The sequence below is a fragment of the Arvicanthis niloticus genome, chromosome 22 (assembly GCF_011762505.2).
Source record: "Arvicanthis niloticus isolate mArvNil1 chromosome 22, mArvNil1.pat.X, whole genome shotgun sequence".
Taxonomy (NCBI): domain Eukaryota; kingdom Metazoa; phylum Chordata; class Mammalia; order Rodentia; family Muridae; genus Arvicanthis; species Arvicanthis niloticus.
In genome coordinates this window covers 1829002-1850171 of record NC_133429.1, presented here as the reverse complement: position 1 = coordinate 1850171, position 21170 = coordinate 1829002, and the positions used below count along the sequence as shown (strand labels likewise).

General features: G+C 55.3%; 1 protein-coding gene across 1 annotated transcript; it reads right to left on the bottom strand.

Moving 5' to 3' along the window:
• Nucleotides 1-2230: 2230 nt before the first annotated feature.
• On the bottom strand, nt 2231-13158 carry Mknk2 (MAPK interacting serine/threonine kinase 2). Its single transcript, XM_076919400.1, has 14 exons — nt 12974-13158; nt 12717-12833; nt 9241-9328; nt 9041-9142; nt 8867-8964; nt 7123-7202; nt 6737-6810; nt 6423-6527; nt 6283-6338; nt 6062-6157; nt 5654-5848; nt 5042-5206; nt 4607-4650; nt 2231-4329 (listed from the first exon to the last, which is right to left on the bottom strand). Exons 2-14 carry the CDS (start codon nt 12765-12767, stop codon nt 4104-4106), a joined length of 1380 nt encoding a protein of 459 aa, XP_076775515.1. The 5' UTR covers nt 12768-12833; nt 12974-13158; the 3' UTR covers nt 2231-4103.
• Between the last annotated feature and the right edge of the window lie 8012 nt (nt 13159-21170).

Below are 21170 nucleotides of genomic sequence, written 5' to 3'. Positions count from 1 at the left end.
GGCTGCCTTCTGTTTATTTTTGAATGTATTATTAATATCATTATTACTTGTTTGTTTGAGACAGGGTTTCTCTGTGTAGCCCTCGTTGTCCTGGAACTCACTCTGTAGACCAGGCTGGCCTTGAACTCACACCCACAGAATTCTTCCTACCTCTGCCTCTCATGTGCTGGGATTAAAGACATGTACCACCACTGTCCAGTGGCTTTTGCTTGTTTGTTTGTTTGTTTAAAAAATTTAAAAGACTATACACACACATGCGTGTGTGCTTGCATGTGAATGTGAGTACACTGTGGCTGTCTTCAGACACACCAGAAGAGGGCATCGGATCCCATTACAGATGGTTGTGAGCCACCATGTGGTTGCTGGGAGTTGAACTCAGGACCTCTGGAAAAGCAGCCAGTGCTCTAACCGATGAGCCATCTCTCCAGTTCCCTTTTGGTGACTCTTGCTTAATAGGAGGTACCTCAGAGATGGAGTCAGGAACACCTACCACCAGTCTTCAGGCATCTACTTCTCCCTGGTCCCTTTGTCTAGGCCCCTGCAGCTCTGGAGGCCTCTCTCGTCTGTCTTTTCCTCTTACAGCCTTTGGATGCCTCTGAGACCCTCCCTCCCTCCCTCCCTCCTGTGATCTTCACTACCATCAGGACCCCAGACTCCAGTCCCTTCTTCCCCCAGTTCCCTCTCGGTGACTGAAGACTGATTACATTCCTCTCATCACCTCTGCTGCCCACTCCCATGAGCCTGAAGCTGTAGGCAGACTGGGTCTGCAAGCTCGTGATTACAGGCTGTGGCTGTCCGTTCTCCTGGCAAGACTCCACCCTCCACTTTCTTCCTGGGGCCCCAGCATGTCTGGGCTCCACACGTTTTCCTAGCTACTTCCTCTTTCCATCTGATCCCCATGTTCTGTCCTTGAAGCAGCTTTAGTCATCAAAGGAGAATCTTCCCTGGTGGCCTCCATGAACACCATGTCGCCCATAATGACCATTTGTCACCTATCCTGAAATATCGGTTTGTCTCACTGATGGCACTATGAGTGTCTTTGGTCTATCATTTGATATTTATCTATCTACTGACCAGTGCAGGTATGTGCACATTTTTGTGTGTCTGTCTGGCTGATCCCGGTCAGCCTCAGAAACACTGGCATGCTGTACACGTTACACACCTGAGTCCACAGGGGTGCTGGTGGGGTGCCCACTCAGAGTCCTCACAGTCTCACAAGAAATTACTCACTGTACCCGTTTTTTTTTTTGTTTTCTGAGACAGTGTCCAACTGTGTAGACCGGCTGGCCCGGAACTCACAGAGATCGGCCTGACTGTTTCCCACCCCGCCATCCAGCAAAGCACATTTATTTTTTTATTTACTTAATGCGGAATGTGAATGCGGGTGCGGAGGTCAGCGGGTAATTTCTGGGGGCCACGGAATCAATCACAACTGAGGTGGTCGTGTACACAGCCAATCAGAGGCCCGCCTTTTTTTAAAACAGTGCTTCAGCCATGCTGGGCACCTCTCTATCCACTGAGCTGGCTTGTGCCAAGACCCCACCCCTCCCAGGCTCCCTGAGCTCAGGGGCCACATGACAAGCTCTAACCCTCCCAGGTGGCACCACGCCCCAGCAGGCCGGGGCAGCTTGGGCGGTGACCGCTCTCTGCCCTCTGCTGCCTGCCAAGAACAGCTCGTCCTAGGAGAGGTTGGCTGCACGAGAATTTATTTTCGTGGTTTTCTTGAAGCTGGCGGAGCCCTCCCTCTTCTCCGGCTGTCTATGGAGAGACGGGGAAATCCTGGTGTTCGAGACTCTGGGAGCGATACTCAGGGCTGCAGGCCTCTGGCAGTGCGGTAGAGTTCCCACCTGGGTCTCCCTTGGGTGACACACAGGTCCAGAGCCACATGCTAGCTCAAGCCTGGGCACCTTGGACCTTGGTCACCCAAGCACTTTGGAAGTAGAAGGTAAATAGTCAGCAATTCCAGGTCCTCATCCACTACACAGGAGGCCAGCCTGGGCTTCCGGAGACTCTGGAGCCAGCCACACCCTAAGTGTAACGCCCCCAGACCACCCTCCCACGGGAATGAAACCACGCCCCCTGGGTCCCCGCCCTATGTTTGTTTTTCTGTAGCCTTGTTTCCGCTGTAGTGATGTCACCTCCCTGAGACAAATCCAGAGGGGTGTACAGGAGCCCAGAGCACCAGCGACTCTAAACCTGTGGGCAGCTGGCCTCTGCTGCTGTCAGTGCACAGATTTTTAAATGACTTTTATTAAATCCTTACAAAACAGAATACAAAATCCTGGCGTTGACAGTTGGTGGGAAGGGAGTCCGGAGAGGTCAGTTCACCTGGTGTGATGGAGTTCAAAGTGCTTGCATGTCCCCACTCTACAACAGGCTTTTAGATGTCAGTCAGCATGGGTTGGGGACAAGCCACCCCAGGATCATGTCTCATTCACAGTTAAGGGGTCTGACCCATCCTCCAGGTTGGGTTTGGAGGGACTGAGGAAATCACAGCCCTGTTTTTTTTGTTTTTTTTTTGTTTGGGGGGGGGGTCAATGCTGCTCACTGTCCAGTCAGGTTGCTTCAGGAACCTGCAGGGGGCTGAGTCATACCGTTGAGGGAAAACTCAAGTGCCTAGGAGCCCCCCACCCTCCAGGGGTTCTTTGGAAATGTGTCCACAGAGGCAGGTGGGACAGTGGGGCAGGACTGGAGAAGGCATGTCACCTCCATTGTGACAATCCTATGAGACTAGGGAGGAAGGCGGAGGCTGCTGGGCAGTGGGTGTCCCAGGCCCCCACCCACCGGACCCTGACATTCAAGTACTCTTCAAGAACAGGGAAGCAAGTCAAATTATTTCTTTAAAAAAAAAAAAAAAAAAAAAAAAAAAAAAAAAAAAAGCCTAAAAGCCTAAACTAAACTCAACAAACAATCCTGACCAAGGATTTTTGAGGCCAGGGGCTGCCCTGTAGACACCTGAGCAGTTGCAGGGCAGGGAGGCCTGGCCCCTGGCAGCCGCCCCCGACCAGCAGGGCCATGGAGAAAATGGGAAGTCGTATTGCATAGTAGTTGGGCTAGGAACAGTCTACAGGCCTTGGGCAGTTAGGGCTGGGCACTGCAGGCCACTGCTTCCCTTCCCAGCCTCCCTTGTGTGTCCAGAGGGAGGCCAAGGCAGCTCTGACCCTTTCCTGAAAGCAGGCACACCTGAGCCATTGCCCTTTGGGGGCAGAGGGAAAGTGAGAAGCCCCTGGTCTGGCCTCAGCTCTGGGTAAGAAGTAGCTAGGAGAGCTTAGGTCCTCCAGTCCAAGGGGCAGGACGCGGTCTTGGTCAGGCTGAGCCCTGAGAAGGGGCACTCAGGTGCCCTGGGTGGGGAGACACATGGGGACCCCATGTTTGCTGATGTGAGCCTTGTCCAGCACCTCTCCTGCCTTGGTGGAGCTGGCTGGGTGCAGGGTCCCCCACAGCTCTGCCCCTCGGAAGCGGGGTTGGGAGCAGCAGGCCTCTCCCAGGGCAAGGAGCTAAGCAGCCTGGGAGGGGTTTCTGATTGTCAACCCTCCAAGGGACACTGCAGGTGGGTGATGGGGACTAGGGGTCAATTAAGTGCACTGTTCCCATTCACCTGCACCCCAGAGGTCTCTATCCAACAGAGGGAGCCCCGCCCCCTAGACCTAAGGGTGCTCTGGTGAGGAGAGGCTCAACAGCACTGCTCACCAGGAGGGCCTGTCCCTGACAATACTGAGGGCTGGGGAGAGGTGTGGGGTGCTGACCCTGCGAGATCCCCAGCCCTGGAAGACAGCAGAATGGCTGGAGTGGAGGTGGGGTGCAGGTGGCAGGACCTTCACAGTTGACGGGCGAGCATCGTGGGGTGGAGGCCGAGTGGCCTGAACCCTCCGCCCTCCTCCGGGGGCACTTGCTTTCAATAGCGGCAAAAGAAAAACAAACAAAACAAAGCCAAGTGGGCAGGGTGAGGACAGGGAGAAAAGAAGACACCCCTCTTAACAGATCCCTACACCCCCAGAGGATCCAGCTGAGCTGGCACCTGGGATGGCAAAGGGTGGGGTGTCCAGGTCCCTAGCCTTCAGGCCCCACAGGGCAGGGGCATATGTACAAGGGGCTAGTGGGGGTCACACGCGATCCCCCACGAGGACCACAGGGGTGGCCGACAGGCTAGCCCTCTGGCGCCGCTGGGCCAGCTTGGATTGGGAGGGCGGGGACAGCTGCAGGCAGCGTGAGGTAGCTCGGATGACTACAGGCTGGTCCTGCCCAGCGTCCTCCTCACACTGGGCCAGCTGCCGGTTCATGGCGATGGCCTCAGCCGCAAAGGACGTGAGGTCTTTGGCACAGCTGTTCCTGGGGATAGGATGGGTCCTTGTCATAAAAGTGTACCTTTCTCTGCAGCCCTCTGGGGTATTCACCCCAACTCCAGGCCTTCCAGGTACCAGGACACCAAATTGGAGCTGTTGGTTCACCTCCTACATCACAGTGCTCAGGAGCCTGGTCCCCACTTAGGCTCAGGGGCTTAGTGCTACGTACCCCCCGGGAAATGCAGGGCTATGGCTCAAGAGCCCTGGTTCCCCAGGAAAATAAAAACCCAAATACTTTCATGTCCCAAGATCCCAGGCCTCACCTCTGCAGAACCAAGGGTGTCGGTAGGGTGTTCTCTGGGGCACACTGCAAGAAGAAGAGGCCGGGGGGTCAGATGGCACTTGAGGGGCCTGACCAAGTGTTCATGATAGGCAGACCCACCCACACAGGTCCCCAGTCCGTGTGTCCATACGCCCCTGCAGACTGTCCCCAGAACAGTGTGAGCCATGCCAGCTCGGTGCCTCTCAGGGATACCAACTCTGCACGGAAAGAGCAAGCTGCCTGGAGGGGCGGGGTCTCCCAAGGGAGCGGGAAGGCTGAGTTCTCAGCTGGGAAGGGAAGGGGCTCAGAAGCCCCACTGGGGACTACTCCCACGCACAATGCTAGACCCTTCTTGCATGCTTGTTCCAAAACCCGGTGCTAGCGGAAGTGTAGGGGTGACCCTTGTACTCCTCTTCAGACCCCTAGGCTCACTCACCCCTTGCACCCAGGGGTGCTGCAGGACTTGGGCAGCACTCAGCCTCTGCTTGGCATCTCGGACCAGCAGCTTGGAGATGAGGTCTTTGGCAGCAAAGGAGATGTGGGACCAGTCCTTGTCGGGGAACTCGTACTTCCCCTCCTGGATGCTCTCAAATAGCATGTTCTGGGGGCGGAGGTGGGAAGGTCACCCCAGAACAGACCTGGCCCCATTTAGATGCCTAAGGAGGGTAGTGGGGTGGTGATATGCACAGGGGCAGAGTATGGGGGACGGACGATGGGGACAGTCACACAGGGGACTCTTCTGTGCTTAGAGCACTGCTGCTCTTGCAGGACTCCAGTTTCATTCGCTGGTGTACACACACACACACACACACACACACACACACACACACACGCACACACACACCTGCCCATACCCGTGACTCCGTCCCCGGGGCACCTCAACAGACACCAGGCTCTCCCACGGTGCGCGCACGCACACACACACAGCACTCAGAAAAGGAAATGGCTTGGGCCTGGGGACCCTTGGTTTAGCACCTCACTTCTCATCCCAGGGAGCCCAGAAACAAGGCCTAGTGAAGGGAGGGGAGGGAACTCAGGTAGGGCATACCTGGCAGGCAGGGCAGGCCTCCCCGCGGTCCCAGCCACAGTCGCTGCCACAGTGGCCCACAAAGGGTGGGTAGCCACTGAGCAGGATGTACAAAATGACGCCCAGGCTCCACAGATCGCAGCGTTTGTCATAGATGCTGGCCTCCTCACTGAAGGCTTCCACCACCTCAGGGGCCATGTACTCAGCTGACCCACACTGTGGGGCAGGCACATGTCAGGACAGACACCCACCTCCAGCCAATCAAAGGCTGCCAATGCACCCCCAACTAGCAGGTGATGGTGCTGACCACACCCCAGGCCCCGCCCAGCCAACCAGCAGCTGTTGCTAAGCGGAAGGAAGGCCAAGCTGGCAGGGGAAGCCTGAGCCCAGTGCCTGCCTGCCTGCCTGCCCGGAGTTTACCCCCCTCACCGGGGTGAGCAGCTCTGGCGTGGAGATGGGGGAGCAGTCTCCGTTGAGTTTGATGCCACTGCCAAGGTCGAAGTCGCAGATCTTCACTGGCGAGACCTGAGGACAGGATAGGACAGGACAGGACAGGAACCATGGGAACCGGCCCGCACACCCTCTACCCGTTGCTGCCTGGCAGGGAACGGCAGTGCAGCCTGGGTGGGGTGCTGCTCAGGCAGCCTCACCTGGTTGGGGTGCTCACACAGGATGTTCTCTGGCTTTAGGTCCCTGTGGGCGATGCCTGGGGAGGCGGAGCAGGGAGGTTAGGTGTGGGTACCTCTAAAGCAACCAGGCCTGAGGGGGGGCCCCACAGCCCCTGCCACACCTTTGTTATGCAGGAAGTCCAGAGCACTGGCCACGTCCTGGACCACCACGCTGGCCTCCAGCTCGTTAAAGTGGCGTCTTCTGTGGATGTGGCTCAAGATGGACCCTGTGCAGGCCAGGGAGAGCTAGGTCACCTCCATAGACCAGCCAGCCCCTGGCACTGCCTCACTCCATCAGGGATGCCCAGGGCCTCCTTGGGCCCAAAATTGGGCTGTGACCACTGGGACAGGGAGGTACAGCCCTAGTGCCTGTATCAAAGCTGGGGCCCTGATGGTCCGCAGCTCCCACCCTGAGTCCTCCCCGACTAGTACTTACCGCCACGCATCTTCTCAAACACCAGGTAGAAACGGTCCTCCTCCTCAAAGAACTCAATCAGCTCTAGGACATTCCTGAGTCGGGAGGAGAGAGAAAAGAAACTGAGGCCCTCTGAGGGCCCCAGCACCTGCTGCCCAGCCTGCAAGGTGACACCCTCATGGGGCCACGTGGCCACAGAAAGCCTGTTTTCCTCTCTGAGCCCAGCCCATGCCCTGCTGAGGTGATGGGCTCTGGCCAGATGGCCTGGGCAGCCCTCCTTACCTGTGTCCCTGACAGGCCTCCTTACCTGTGTCCCTGACAGGCCTCCTTACCTGTATCCCTGACAGGCCTCCTTACCTGTGTCCCTGACAGGCCTCCTTACCTGTGTCCCTGACAGGCCTCCTTACCTGTGTCCCTGGCACTGGTACAACATCTCCACTTCCCGGAACACCCTACTGCGGATGTGGCCCAGCTGCTTCTCAATGATCTACAATACAGGGAGGGACACGACACGGCACCTGAGAAGCTGCCTAGATGCCGCCTGCAAGGAGTCAGCAAGCCGCCCACAGGCCACTTGGACCCGGTATGAATTCTGCAGCCCTGGGCCTGGAACTTGCTAGAAGTCAGACTACAGTGTCATCAGGCTACCCTGTTGCTCAGTCAGAATAGCTCAGGTGAAGAGAGAGGAAGCAGCCATTCTCTATCCTGCCCCAGAACCCCCTCCTCTAGGTGGCTGCTACCCTTGCCCCAGCAGGGCAGGGCCAAGCAGTGTCAACTCTCACATGACCCATCAACAAGGTGGCACTCTGACACCTGGCTGCTGGCCCAGACAGTACACCAAGCTTTCCCTTCTGTTTTCCAGACCATACCGGGCACCTGGCACTATGGGCCGAGGTCTGGTTTAGACCAGTGGTCTCAAACTTCAGGAAGCCAGCCAGCTCCACTGTACCCAGTAGATAGAAGGCCTAGAAGGCACTGTCCCTGTAGAACCTTTGCGCTCAAAGGGGTCCCAGGACCCCTGGCTCTCCCTTCCCCAGGTGGACACCCTAACAGCCCCTAACTCAGCAGGTGGAGAGGGCAGGATAGTGTCCTGGTTAACTTGTAATAAACACCCATTCCAGCATGGGGCTTTCCCTCACTAAGAGCCAGATCTGGAGGGTGGTCCAAACACGGTAGGTCATCTAATCTACCTTACCTTTGAAGAGACTGGGGACAGCTCCACAGAAACCTCTATCCCTCCTGGGAGTAGAATGACCTTCCCTGGGGTCCCCTCTGGGACCTATGCCATTGAGTGCTTTTAATGTCCACCGGCCACCCCAGCCTCTATCCTCACTCTCCTGTGCTGCTGTCATCACCTCTCAGTGCCTCAGGTGTCAATGACTACTGAGGACAACACCAGGAATCCCCCTACCCACCCCATTTTCCTGAAAGCCATCACTCTGGCCCAGCAGTGGGAAGCCCCAGTAGCTTGGGCTACTGTCCTCCTGACAAGGCTGCCCTGCAGGGTCAACAGGAGAAAAGCTGTCAACCAAGTACCTGCCTGAGGAGCCCAGGGACAGGGACCACCGCTCTGACACCCTAACTTCCAAGATACAACTCTTTCCTTTGCTTCTTCCTGTTACCCTCAGATGCAGAAGCCACTAACCAGGGCAGCTGGCCCTCCTAGACAGGTCACCGGGCTTCCCTGGACATGGGGGTGACTGGTTGGCCTACAGGGTCAGTAGGCTACACCAGGGCCTGGGAGGGCTCTAGGTCTAACCAGGAGTGACAGACACATTTGGGGATCTGCACTTGGTTTCTCCAATCTCACAGCACCTCAGGACGTCAGTGCTGGGCCAGCTTTTCAACTTCTGTAAGCTTTAGGTCAGTTATCCTTAGAGGCAGAGGCCGGCCTTAGAAACAGGTGGGCCAGCATGGCCACTGACATAAGTTTCCAGTTTTCCATAGCCACGCTAGGGCTTGCAAGCCTCCAGAACATGGAGTGATCAAGAGCCAGCTGTCATTGTGCCTTTCTGTGACTCTAGGTCTGACCTGGATTCCCAGGGTGGCCTGAGTCACAAGTCTTGGGGCCATTTTTAGACACTGGTTTTCTGAAGCTGTCATCTGGGTACTCAAAGGCCACTGGTCTCTGGGGGGAAGACCCCAGTTTACCTTGACAGCATATTCCTGGTTGGTAATCAGATTGACACAGGTCTGCACACGGGCATGGGCGCCTTCCCCCAGCACATCCTCCTGCAGCTGGTAGACATCTGGGATGCAAATGAAGAGGTGAGGGAGTAGCCCAGTGTCCTTTCCCCAGAGAAGCAGCACCTCTCTGCGGCTCACCTTCAAACCTGCCTGAGAAGCTGTCAGTAGCCCGACAGCGCTTCTTTTTCCGGCCTCTCTTCTTAGCATCTGGGATGTCAATGGGTTGGCTAGAAGGCATGTCTGCACAGAACAGAGACCCAGATGGTATATAGTCTGGCTTAGCCTACTTTTCCAGAGACCCCAACCCCCCATGTCCTGCCCACCTCCTGTGGGCTCACCAGGTCGGGCTTCACACTGTGGGCTGCAGTCAGAGTCCCCGTGCTGGGTGGGGTCTAAGGAGAAGGCCAGCTCGAAAGGATTCTGCCCCTGTTGAAGGGGAACATGTTCAGGCTGGTTCTCCCAGAATGCCCCAAATATGCAGCAACCTGTACAGATGATCACTCCACCACAGTGCTGGGACCAAGAACAGCTGGGCACCCGACAGGTATGCAGGCTGCAGCGGTCTGTGACTGACCCCTCCTTACCCAACACACGGGCTTTCACTGTCTCAGGGCCTCAGTGGCAGGGAACTGTGGGAGGCAGTCCCCTGGAGTCCACAGAATCCCGACACAGGGGTTTTAGTTTTACTAGGAGACAGTGGGCCATGTGGCTGTCACCTGCTCTTGTTACTGGTATGGGGTAGGAGGAGGCCAGGGACACCCCACAGAGAATGACCCAGGCATGTCCACTGCACCAAGGGATCCTGTCTCCTGACTGTGGGGAACGTGACCTTCCTCTCCAGCCTGGGGCTGACTGACAGGAAGTCTAAGCCACACGGCCGGCCTCCTCTGCTTATGGGAAGCATGGGAAATGCCTGTCCAGCCAGCTGACTGAGGGCTGACCTCAGGACAGGCGTGAGATCAAAGGTGGGGCAGCGACAGGAGAGCCTGGGGCAGGGCTGCCAGGTTGTCTTCCCACAGCCTCCTAGGTTATCTCAGGACAACACCCCTGGCTTTTGGGCCTCAGTTTCCCTGTGGCATGGGACACCACCACTTCTCCTCCCTATGTTGCAAGCTCTCCAGTAAATGTAAATGCAGTGCCTGACTGCGGGGAGGCTCTGGAGGTCAGGGGCAGGGACCCTTTCAACTTGTTCTATGTATCCAAAACCTCCTATCTCTGGAGGACTGCCTTCCCCAGGGGCCACCAATTTAGTACATGCAGTCACTAGTAAGGGGGCTCTCAGGCAAGGCTCACACCCACTGGCCTGAGAGTACATACAAGGCCATGCCACGTCCACAGCCTGCAATATTTAAGGATCCTTCTCTGGGTGACCAGGGTTCAAATTCATACCTATAGTTCAAGTAGGACACCAAAGGACCCAGCCGTCAGACATGTGGAAGACCTTAAGACTGCTCAGGAGAGGTGGGAGCTGAAGGCCAGAGAAACCTGGTTTGAACAGGAGCATGCTGAAACAAAACACTTCCTCATGATGGCTGCTGCCGCCACCTTGGTGGTGTGGTGTGCAAGTTGAGAGACTGAAGCAAACTCAGGCCTCAGAGGGAGCGACCCAGCCAGAGAACAAGGCATGGGCTGTAAATGGATGTGGGGATGGGGGTTGAGTCACACTCCTTTCTGGATGTCCAGCGGGAGGGGCTAACAAGAGGGTTGTCTGAGAGAAAAGTTTCTCCACAAAACCTTAGGGAGACCCCAAGGGGATACAGCAGACACCTGGAGCCCAGCGTCAGACAGATGGAGAGCAACACGGGCACACTTTGCAAGCTGCTCTGCCCCAGCAGAGAGTCACCACTAGTAGGCTGGCACAAAAGGGGAAGAGGGCACACAACCCCAGTGCTCTGATAAAACTTGGTGCCTGCAAGGCCCAGGGCATCCACCTGTGGTGTACAAGGTAGGGGTAGATGAGCTACGAGAAGGAAGGGTAAATCAGGTTTGAGACCAAAGGCTAGCCAGGGCACCTGCTCCATGGCCACAGCCTGGTAACCTTCCTCTGGGTAAACTGTCACGATGAGAGACAGGGACAGAAGCAGCTGTCCCCAGCTCTGGGAAACTTATAAGGGTGACAGGCCCAGTAGAACGAGCCTCTGACATTAGAGCTGAAGGCCGCCTACCAGCCAGGCCTCCCCACAGCGGCCATGCAGAGGGTAGCTTGCAGTCCCAAGTGCTGTGTGGGCAGTCCAGCCTGGTCTAGCCAGCCTCCCCTGGGTCTGGCTGAGGGCCTTGAGTCAGCAGGCCTGGCAGGAGGCAGCTCGAACCATCCAGAAAGCTAGGGTTTGCTTTGGCAGCCTTGCTGACCCTCTAGGCTCACACAAAGCCCCAGGAGAGCAAAACAACACTGTAGGTGACATTCTCAGATCCATCTCTCATTCCTGCTCAGCCCCAAAGCAAGCTGGCCAAGGACAACAGGCATTTGGGGCAGGGGTGGGGCGGTTGGCCCAGGCACTGGCTGGACAGGCCTGGGAATTCTTCCTATCTGCATGCCCCTCCCACAGGGGTGTAGGCGTGCACACATATATAATCCTGCCTTCTCCACAGGGCAACAGGTCCCTGCTCCAGGAAGCCATTACATAATCCAGCCTCTGGGTGGGGTGAGCAGGCTGACATCACTACATCCCTTAGGACAGGCCCTAAGGAGGGGGCTCTGCCTAGCACTTGCCCACCTTCACCACCCCCAGATTCACTCATCTAAGATAAGACTCAACCAGCCACCAGTAAAACACTACAGAAACTTCCTGTTCTAATAGGAAGCAACACTTTGGGCCTGGGGTGTTGAGAGAAGGTGTCCACAGGCCACCACCAAGTGTGGAGGTTGCAGTGGGCAAAGCACACCCATGTACCAAAGGGTTTCACGAGGCCTCAGCCCCGCTGATCCCCAACCAACCAGTACAAGGGCAGCTCGAGACTAGAGACAGACACAGGGTTTCCTTGGGACTATATAAAGAAGTAGGAGAGATGAAGCTGAGAGACTGCAAGGAACATACCACCACTGAGCACAAGCTAACCTAGGGGAGCTCATGAAAGTGAGAGCAGTGGTAGCTAAGAAGAGGGCTATGGCCTGCTGACATGCTCCCATCCAGAACAAGGCCAACCCAGAGGACACAGAAAGTGTGGGACCACATACAGAAAGTGGGGTAGGAAGCACAAGGCTGAGAGCAGCCTGATGGCAAGGGACATAGAGCCACCAATCAGGGGTCGGAGTGGGTCCTGGAAGAGAGAGCTACTAGGCAGCTGGGGACAGTGGGAGCCTACAACAAGCGCATATTGCAGAGGACAAATGTAAAGTTCACCCGAGACCACATACAGAAGTAGGAGAGACCAGGCTGAGAAACTGCAAGGGACACGGCCACAGAGGAGCCTGGGCAGTTCATGAAGAGTTAGTAGGCAGCTAGAAGCAAGGCTGCAGCTTACTGACTCTCCCAACCAGCACAGGGCAGGCCTGAAAGTTGCAAGGAACAGAAACACTAGATTGCCTACGATCACACAGGGAAACAAACGATAAGAGGGGACGGTGATCAGGCTGACTGCAAGGGGCACAGAGCCACCAATCACAAGCCTGGGGCTGGGGGTGTGGGGGGTCCTAGAACAGAGAGCTACTAGACGGCTGGCTGCGGACGGGGCTGCGGCCTGCTGACCCCCACCACCTCCAGCACAGAAGTCTAATGCAAGCACCCCTCCCAGGCCCTGCACCGGCCTACCGGGTGGGCTCTGCTTATCCGTCACACCCGCCACCGCAATGGGACCCCCGGACAGGACCCCTCACCTTGAACGAACGGTGGAAGCCCTGAAGTTCGGCTGTTCTCTTCTGCACCATCTTCAGTCCGGGCCCCGCCAGCGGGGGAGGGGACGCGGGGCCCGGGGGGCGGCTTGGGAGGCGACCCTGCGGGCGGAGGAGACAAAGGACCGAGGCTGAGAGGGGCGCTCAGCCCGGCGGAGGCGGCCGGGGCTCGGCGGAGCTCCCGCGCCCGGCCTGGGCTTCCTTCCTCCCTCGGAGAATGTCGCCCTTGGCGCCACGCTCACCGGGTCGGACACCGGCCGGGGTCGCAGCGCCGTCACCTCACCTCGCACAGCCCGGACCCCGCTCCGAGGACTGTGCGGGGAACAGCGCCGCCACGGCCACCGCCGCCGCCTCCGCCTCCGCCGCCACCGCGGACCCCTCCACTGGGCCGCTGCCGCCGAGAGGAGCCGCGCGCGCGGCCGGCGCGCCAACCTTTATAGGCGCGGTCCCGGAGTTGCCCCGCCCCTCCGCGCCAGTCTCCGCCCTCCTCAGGGAAGAGAGGAAGCGGAGCTTCCAGGGGCGTCGAGGGTCGCTGCGAGCCCGGCGAAGGATGCAGAACACGGCTGCGCACTCCCGCTTAAGGGGCGGAGCTTAGCGAGGAACCGAGTGGAGCTGCGCACTGAGCCTGTAGGCGAGTCCGACTGCGGCTGCGCACTTCAAACTGGCGCGGGGGGGGGTGTTGGGGAGGAGGGTGGAGTGGGGAGGGGGTGGAGTGGGGAGGGGGTGGAGTGGGGAGGGAGGGGTTGGGGAGGGGAGGGGGGAGGAGGGGAGACGCCAAGGGATGTGGCGCGCGAAGCCTCAAGTGCGACTGCGCGCTCCCACGGTGGGGCGGAGCGTGGAAAGATACTCGAATGCTGCTGCGTGACCCTGCTGGGGGAGGGGCTGTATAAAGAGGCACGTGGGCCGCGTCCTGAGTCGCTCGCGCCTGCGCAGAAGGGCACTGAAGGCTTCAGTTTGGGCAGTAGGGCCGCCTTCTTCTCGTCTCACAGTTGGCCCGCAAACTTAGGCGCCGCAGGTTCTGGTCCCTACCCTTGAGCCGGGTGCCCAAGCCCGCCCTAGTTTTACTTAGAAGGGATCCCTGATTCGGGTTCGGATACAATCAGATTGCGTTGTGCCTGCTGCCTCGGCTGCTTCTGTGCACAAAGAGGTTTTCCCCTCTCCAGGGTCTACAAGTTTTTACCACCTTCCTCCACCTCATGAACTTCAAGGAGTTATTTGTGTGTTTGTGTGCACTCGTGACTGTGCCGTATGCATCTAGGTGCCTGGAAAGCCAGAAGAGAGGTGGAGTTACAGTGTCTGATGTGGATGCTGGGTTCTCTGTAAGAGTAACAGGTTTGCTTAGCTTCTGAGTCATCGGTCTGGCTCCCAAACCTCACTGTCGTTGTTGGTGATTGCATTTGCAGAAATGTTTGTCTTTAATTCAGACTGTCATGCCTGCACAAGGTTTATTACCAGGACAGATTTGGGCAGAGGACAGAACTGAAGCCCAAGGCAGTCAGAAGAATCATTTCCTGGCAGGCAAACAAGGGTTTCTACTCAGCTGTTAAAGAATATATAACCAAATATAACTTGAGCCCATTCCTGGGACACATATAAGAGAAATAGCTTCCATCTGTGTGCTAGCTGTAGCGTGTGTGTGTGTGTGTGTGTGTGTGTGTGTGTGTTTGTGTGTGTGAATGTGTGTGTCCACAAGACCTGCCTGTCTCTGTAGCTTGGGGCTACCTAGCCAGACCCTATCTCAAGCTAACAACTCAAAATAATATAAAAATTTCTGGCATGCAGCTGACTCAGGAGGTTGACACCCACATTCAAGTGTGGCCTACCTGGGTCAGCTCTTCACAGGGATGGCAGCAACTAGCCCTAAGCTATTTTGTTTCATGCAGCTTAGTTCAGATGCAAAAAAAAAAAAAAAAAAAAAAAAAAAAAAAAAAGTCAAATTGCAAAGCCCATTAAGGTGGCAGTTCTCTGCCCTAATCCAGACCAGTGCCCTCACAACTCCAGCCAGGAGCCCTATGTTAGCAAGAGGGAGGCGAGGAAGCCCAGGGAGGTAAGAAGCTGTGGCTGGACACTGGGTTCTTCTTCCTAGAGGCCTCCCCAGGCACAAGGCTAAACCTTCAGAATTGGGGTATGTGGCCCCTGAACTGTGCAAACTCTGTGCAAGCAGTTCTGTGAGTTTGACAGCCAAGGATGTCTTCCAACTTGCAAATAGTCACCTGGAGTCTACAGGGTTACTCAGAGGGGAACCGCCTTTTACCATGCTTTTATCTAGAAAGGGCAGCCAGTAGGAACAGGAAGGGGACGTCCACCCTGTAGGCACCAGGCAGGGCCTGAGAGTTCTTCACTCAGCCCTGCCCTGCCATGCCCAGGCAAGCTGCCAAGCTGCAGTCAAGTCTCTACCCCAGCCACCTGTTTACAAGCCAGGCTCCCAGTGGTGTGGGACTCTCAGAGGCCTCCCCAGCATGGGGGTTGGGAGCTGGGGTGACAGGAAGGCCTGACTTCCCCTACTGGCTCAGCTTCTACACCAGGAGGGTGTCACTGGCTCTTTGGAAATGAGTGCTTGCAGGAAGCCTGTGTGGTACCCTCTGTTCCCTCTGTCTTTTCAGACTAGGAGTGGCTGGCCAGGTGTCCTTTACTTGGTCTAGCCAGAGTAAAGGCCAGACATGGCCAGGACAGGACAGGCAGGAAAGATGGGGATTGTCCTAGGCTTACCCAACCCCAAGCTCCCACAGGATGTGGCCAACTTTTTTTGTTTGTTTGTTTTTTTTGAGACAGGGTTTCTCTGTGTAGTCCTGGCTGTCCTGGAACTCACTCTGTAGACCAGGCTGGCCTCGAACTCAGAAATCCACCTGCCTCTGCTTCCCAAGTGCTGGGATTAAAGGTGTGCACCACCACCGCCCCGGCCTGTGGCCAACCTTTGAAAGGGCTTAGGACTGTCCAAGGTGTTAGGCCCAACTAGGACCACCAGAGCTGTAGGTTCAAGCAAACTCTTAGGGAGATCTTACAGAGGGAAGAAAAACAGGAACTGTGGTGGGGCCCCAGGCAGACAGCCTCAGTTCCTGCACCACAAGGCCCAGTTCCTACCAGGCTGGCTCCTGGGATCTCTTGCCTTCCTTGCCAGTGGGTTAGGAATGGAACCCAGACCTTCCCACCTGCTGGGCAGAACTCATAGCTGAGCCCAGTCCCAAACCTCTTCACTGGAGGATCCTAGGCAGGGGCTCCTCCCCCCCACACCCCCCACACCCCCACCTAGTGTCTTTTGTTTGTTGGTTTGTTTTGTTTATGAGACAGGGGCTTTGTAGCTCAGTCCAGTGTCAAGCTTCCCATGGCCTCGGCCATTCCTGCTTTGGGATGACAGGAATGGGCCATCACATCCCCCCAGCCTCTGCTGTCTGCCTTCTGTTCCCATCACCCTCCACGTACGACTGTGTTCCCTTCCGTGGCTTCAGCAGGCATTCTGCCCACATGCATAAGTGCGAGTCAGTGCCCAGTGCCATACCTTTTACACAGCTTTGTGGAACGTGGAACGGGTGCTGGGACTGCTGCAAAGTCCCCACATACCCTTGGGGGAGGGGTAAAGCTGTCACACCAGGCTCAGGGGACCCCATACAGAGCCATAAACATGAAGGAGGTTTGGGAAGAGCCCACAACCCTGCACTCCAGGATCAGAATAACCACCTAGGGCCGAGGTAGGATTTGGTGAATGTATTCTGAGCCTCCAGGAAGAACACTCCTCTAAACAGCCCGGTGAGTGTGCCCAGTGGGGTGACAGGCATGCAAGCAAGCCAAACTTGCCACTTCACTGTCCCAGTCACTGGGCAGAGTAAGGACAGGACCCGAGCACATCAGTGTTCTATGTTGGGTGTTGGGAGAAGCCCGGGTGTGGCCAGGGAGTTGTGGCTGCCAAGTCTGACCAGGCTGTGAACATCCTGGCAGCCTTAGGGCCCTGTCCTCCTGACCAGATCACACCACACAAGGCCCACCTCCTTTGGAGTCCAGCTCTGTGTTCACTGTCCCTAAGGGAGTAACAGAGGCTGTACGGTACGGTGAGGAGGACTGTTTCAGCAGTTGGTTCAAAGCCAGCAATGTGTCTAGTGACTGGTGAACCAGTCACTGGCTAGACCCATGTCCTTCTCTCTACCTCCTCTGACTGAGTCCTGAGGACACCAGTGGCTTCAGGAGGCCTAGACCTTGGACACCTGGTTCTTGCTGACAGGGACCTAGGGTGTCACACATCAGAACCTGGAGTTTGCATGGGGACTGTAATTTTTACAGTGCCATGAGGTACTGAGAGGGGTGTGCCACGTCACCTCCTGGGGCTTGAGCAGAGAAACTTGAACCATCATGAATTATTGGGAGCCCAGTGTCACTGTGGGGTCCTCCTCAAAGGGAGACCAAGGCTCACAGCAGAGTCAGGGAGACTGTGCTGCGGCTGGAGAAGATGGAGGAAACAAGGCTGCTGATCTCTCCGCACAGTGCCAGCGCCTCAGGAGAGACCAGCCTGGCCATGCTGACCTTATTTTTTAACCCTTGTCAGATGTGACCTCTAGTCACGTAAGATGACCAGTTTTGGCCCTCTAAGTTCCTAAACTGGCAGTCACTCGTTGCAGCCAGCCTGGCCTTACTAAGCCCAGGCCATAGAGAAAGAATCTAAGACAGCTAGCAGGAGGTGGATCCAGGCTTGATGTCCGTGTCCCGATTGTAACAGGCCTGTGGAAGGTACAATCAACATGTGCCCTGCCATGCTGGTCCACAACCCAATCTGCAGTCCTTGATACCTAGAAGCCAACTGTTGCCAGGCAATACATTTGCTCCTGCCTTTCCAGACCTCCTCTTCTGTGCCGAAGGTGGGGCCCAGCTGCTGGGCCAATAGTATTCAAGGGGCTTAGAGAGAACTCAGAGCCAGCTCCAGCCAGTCGGAGCCAGCTCCAGCCAGTCGCTTGTTGGTATTGAGCCTCCTTAGCCATTTTTTTTTTAAAGATTTCTTTATGTACATGCGCACACTGTGGCCGTCTTCAGACACCAGCAGAGGGCATCACATCCCATTACAGATGGTTGTGAGCCACCATGTCGTTGCTGGGAATTGAACTCACTTAGGATCTTTGGAAGAGCAGTCGGTGGTCTTAACATCTCTCCAGCCCCTTAGCTGAGGGTAGCTGAATGACTCTAAGCTGAGGTCAGCAGGCCTGCCAAAGGACCAGGGTATGAGTTGGGGACCAGGGGTCAGCGTGGCAGGCTAAAGTCCACACTGTTCTCCGCGTGACTGGGGACTCCTGGCCTAATCCTGGGTCTCTCAAGCCTGCGTTTTTCTTTTCCTTTTGGACTTTGTAGAAGGGATTCTTGTACTGATCTCAGGATCTTCCTGTAAATGCCTCCTAAGTGCCAGTGGGGCTGCACCGCAGCACTCGCTTCACATGGGTGCAGAAGATCCAACCAAGGGACTCACCCATGCCAGGACTGACCATCATCTTCGTTTCCAAGACAGGCTGTGTGTGTGTGTGGCCCTGACTGTCCTGGAACTCACCAACTCACCCTCTAGACCAGGCTGGACTTGAACTTACAAAGATCCGCCTGCCTCTGCCTCCTGAGTGCTGGGATTAAAGGCGTGGCCACTATACCCATCTATTAGTTAATTTAAATTTTTTTATTCTTATTTATAAGCACATGTGTGTCTGACTGTATGCCACATGTGTGCTCACAAAGGACAGGAGTCAGAAAAAGCTGATAGGTCCCCTGGAGCAGGAGAGAGAGGAGGGTGTGGACTGGGCAGTATGGATGCTGGGAACCAAAACCAGGACCAATGCAGGAGCAGCTAGTTCTCTTAATCAGGAAACACACACACACACACACACACACACACACACACACACACACACACACTAACACACACACACAAAACAAACAAACAAACAAAAAACCCAAAACCCCACAAAACAAAAAGGCTCAGCAGTTAAGAGCACTGACTGCTCTTCCAGAGGTCCCGAGTTCAATTCTCAGCAACCACAGGGTGGCTCACAACCATCTGTAATGGAATTTGATGCCCTCTCCTGGTGTGTCTGAAGACAGCTACAATGTACTCATATACATAAGATAAATAAATAAATCTTTAAAAATCTTTAAAAAATTTTAAAGCCTTTAGTCCCAGTACTCAGGAGGCAGAGGCAGGTGGGATCTCTGAATTCAAGACCAATCTGATCTACAGAGTGAGATCCTGTCTCAAAAAAAAAAAAAAAAAAAAAAAAAAAAAAAAACTAAAAACAACAACAAAAAGAACAGAATCAAAAAATATCTGTAAGCTGAGCGGTGGTGGCGCACGCCTTTAATCCCAGCACTTGGGAGGCAGAGGCAGGCGGATTTCTGAGTTCGAGGCCAGCCTGGTCTACAGAGTGAGTTCCAGGACAGCCAGGGCTACACAGAGAAACCCTGTCTCGGAAAACAAACAAACAAAAAATTGTATTAGTGTTTTGCCTACATGTTTTGTGTCTGTGCACCATGTTAATGTCTGATACCCTTGGAGGCCTTTAGAGAGTGTTGGTGCCCTGGAACAAGATTTACAGGAAGTTGTGAGCCGCCATGAACCCAGGTCCTCTGAGAGAGCAGCCAGTGATCCTACCCACTGAGCCGTCTCCAGACTTCATTCCTGAAATCCGTTGTTTTGTATGCTAAATTAAAATGTTAACTGGAGGTTAGAGAAATGGCTCGTGATTAAAAGCACTGGCTGTTCTTGTAGAGGACCTGTGTTTAACTCCCAGTGTAACATGTCCCTAGACCTTAGCAAAACTGACTCCATAATGGAAGTATCATTCAGGCTATAAAGTCAGCACATAGACAGCACCACCTGACAAAACTAAAGCACAGAGTCTATAGTTGGGGGAACACTTCTAAAAGTACTAACCTGTTTTTTTTAGCTTTTGTTGTCTGGCTAACTGTTCTTGCTAACTGAGGTATATCACCTCAGGATGTGGTTTTGTGCTTAAAAAACTCACCTTGAGGAAGGCTCCAGGCTACACTAGGGTCGACACATGCAGAGACTGTAGTGTTATCACTGGCCCATAAAACCTGAGTTGTCTTCTCTGGTGGATCCTCCACAACACCAGAAGCATACGGCAGCTCCAGCGGCTCCAATGGTGCCTCCGGCCTTTGGCACACATCAGGCACGTGTTGCATAGACACACATACAGGCATACAACTCACACATATTTTTTTTTTTGTTGTTGTTGTTTTTCGAGACAGGGTTTCTCTGTGTAGCCCGGGCTGTCCTGGAACTCACTCTGTAGACCAGGCTGGCCTCGAACTCAGAAATCCGCCTGCCTCTGCCTCCCAAGTGCTGGGATTAAAGGCATGCTGCCACCTCTGCCTGGCTTCACACATACTTTTTAAATGTTAATGGAAAGAAAATGCATACTGCTCTTACAGGGCTTGAGTTTGGTTCCCAGTCCTTGTGGGAAATCAAAGCCATCTGTGGCCCTGGCTCTGACTCACTCCTATGCTTGGACACAATTTTAAAAAATGTTGTTTTCAAGACAGGGTTTCTCCGTGTATCCCTGGCTGTCCTGGAACTCACTCTGTAGACCAAGCTGGCCTTGAACTCACAGAGATCCTCCTGCCTCTGCCTCCCAAGTGCTGGAATTAAAGACATGTGCTACCAAGTCCAACATAATAAGTAAATCTTTCCATTTCTGGAAATGGACGGTAAGGTCAATGGACACCGCTCTGCTATGGAGGGGACTTCCAGAACACGGTTCTCAGGGAGCATGGGTGAGACACAGGACACACAGCACATGGTCAGCTCTGGGAGGTCCCTGGAGTCCATAGAGCCCTCAAGACAAGAAGTGGGTAGGTGCTGGGAAAGGATGAGGTCAGTGTCAGACCTGCAGAGTCCCAGACAGAGTGCAGACAGCACGCCGGAGCTGGGTGGTGGGGACAACTGCAAACTCCCTCAGTCCTAAGGGTGACCAATGACATCGGATGGTGGATGGCACCAATCTGTCTTCTTAGAGGACTTTGGCCACTGCAGACAGCATCTTGGTGTGTCTAGGCAACAGGACAAACCAACAACATTCACTGACACAGTCCCTAGTCTCATCTGGGATGACAGTGACATGGCTAGGCAGACATGGGCCGCCGGTTAGGAGATAGAGGGCTGAGCACAGCAGGATGTCTCTGGTGATCTGGGTCAGATGCCTGAGTTGTGAGTGAGCCACAGGCCTGTCACATACTGAGACCAAGACTACAGCAGGCATCAGTGCCTGACCATACAGAGATATTCCTAATAACCCAAAGGACACTGTGTGGGGGCTGGGTGGAGGGGGCATGGAGGTGACAGAGCCTGCCCAGTTCTGTGTCCTCAGGCAACTGCATGCTGGGGAAGGCTGTAAGTTGGTGCTCCAATAGCCTTGCCTTCTCCTGAGACACGTTTGGGACAGTGCCCCTGTCCCAAGG

Excerpts from the sequence above, each read along its gene's own strand:
- Mknk2 (XM_076919400.1), bottom strand. The coding sequence starts at position 12,767 with ATGGTGCAGAAGAGAACAGCCGAACTTCAGGGCTTCCACCGTTCGTTC. Across the intron at positions 7,203-8,866 it reads ACCAGGAATATGCTGTCAAG|ATCATTGAGAAGCAGCTGGG; the intron begins GTAAACTGGGGT and ends CCTGTATTGTAG. Across the intron at positions 4,651-5,041 it reads AGCACCCCTGGGTGCAAGGG|TGTGCCCCAGAGAACACCCT; the intron begins GTGAGTGAGCCT and ends TTCTTCTTGCAG.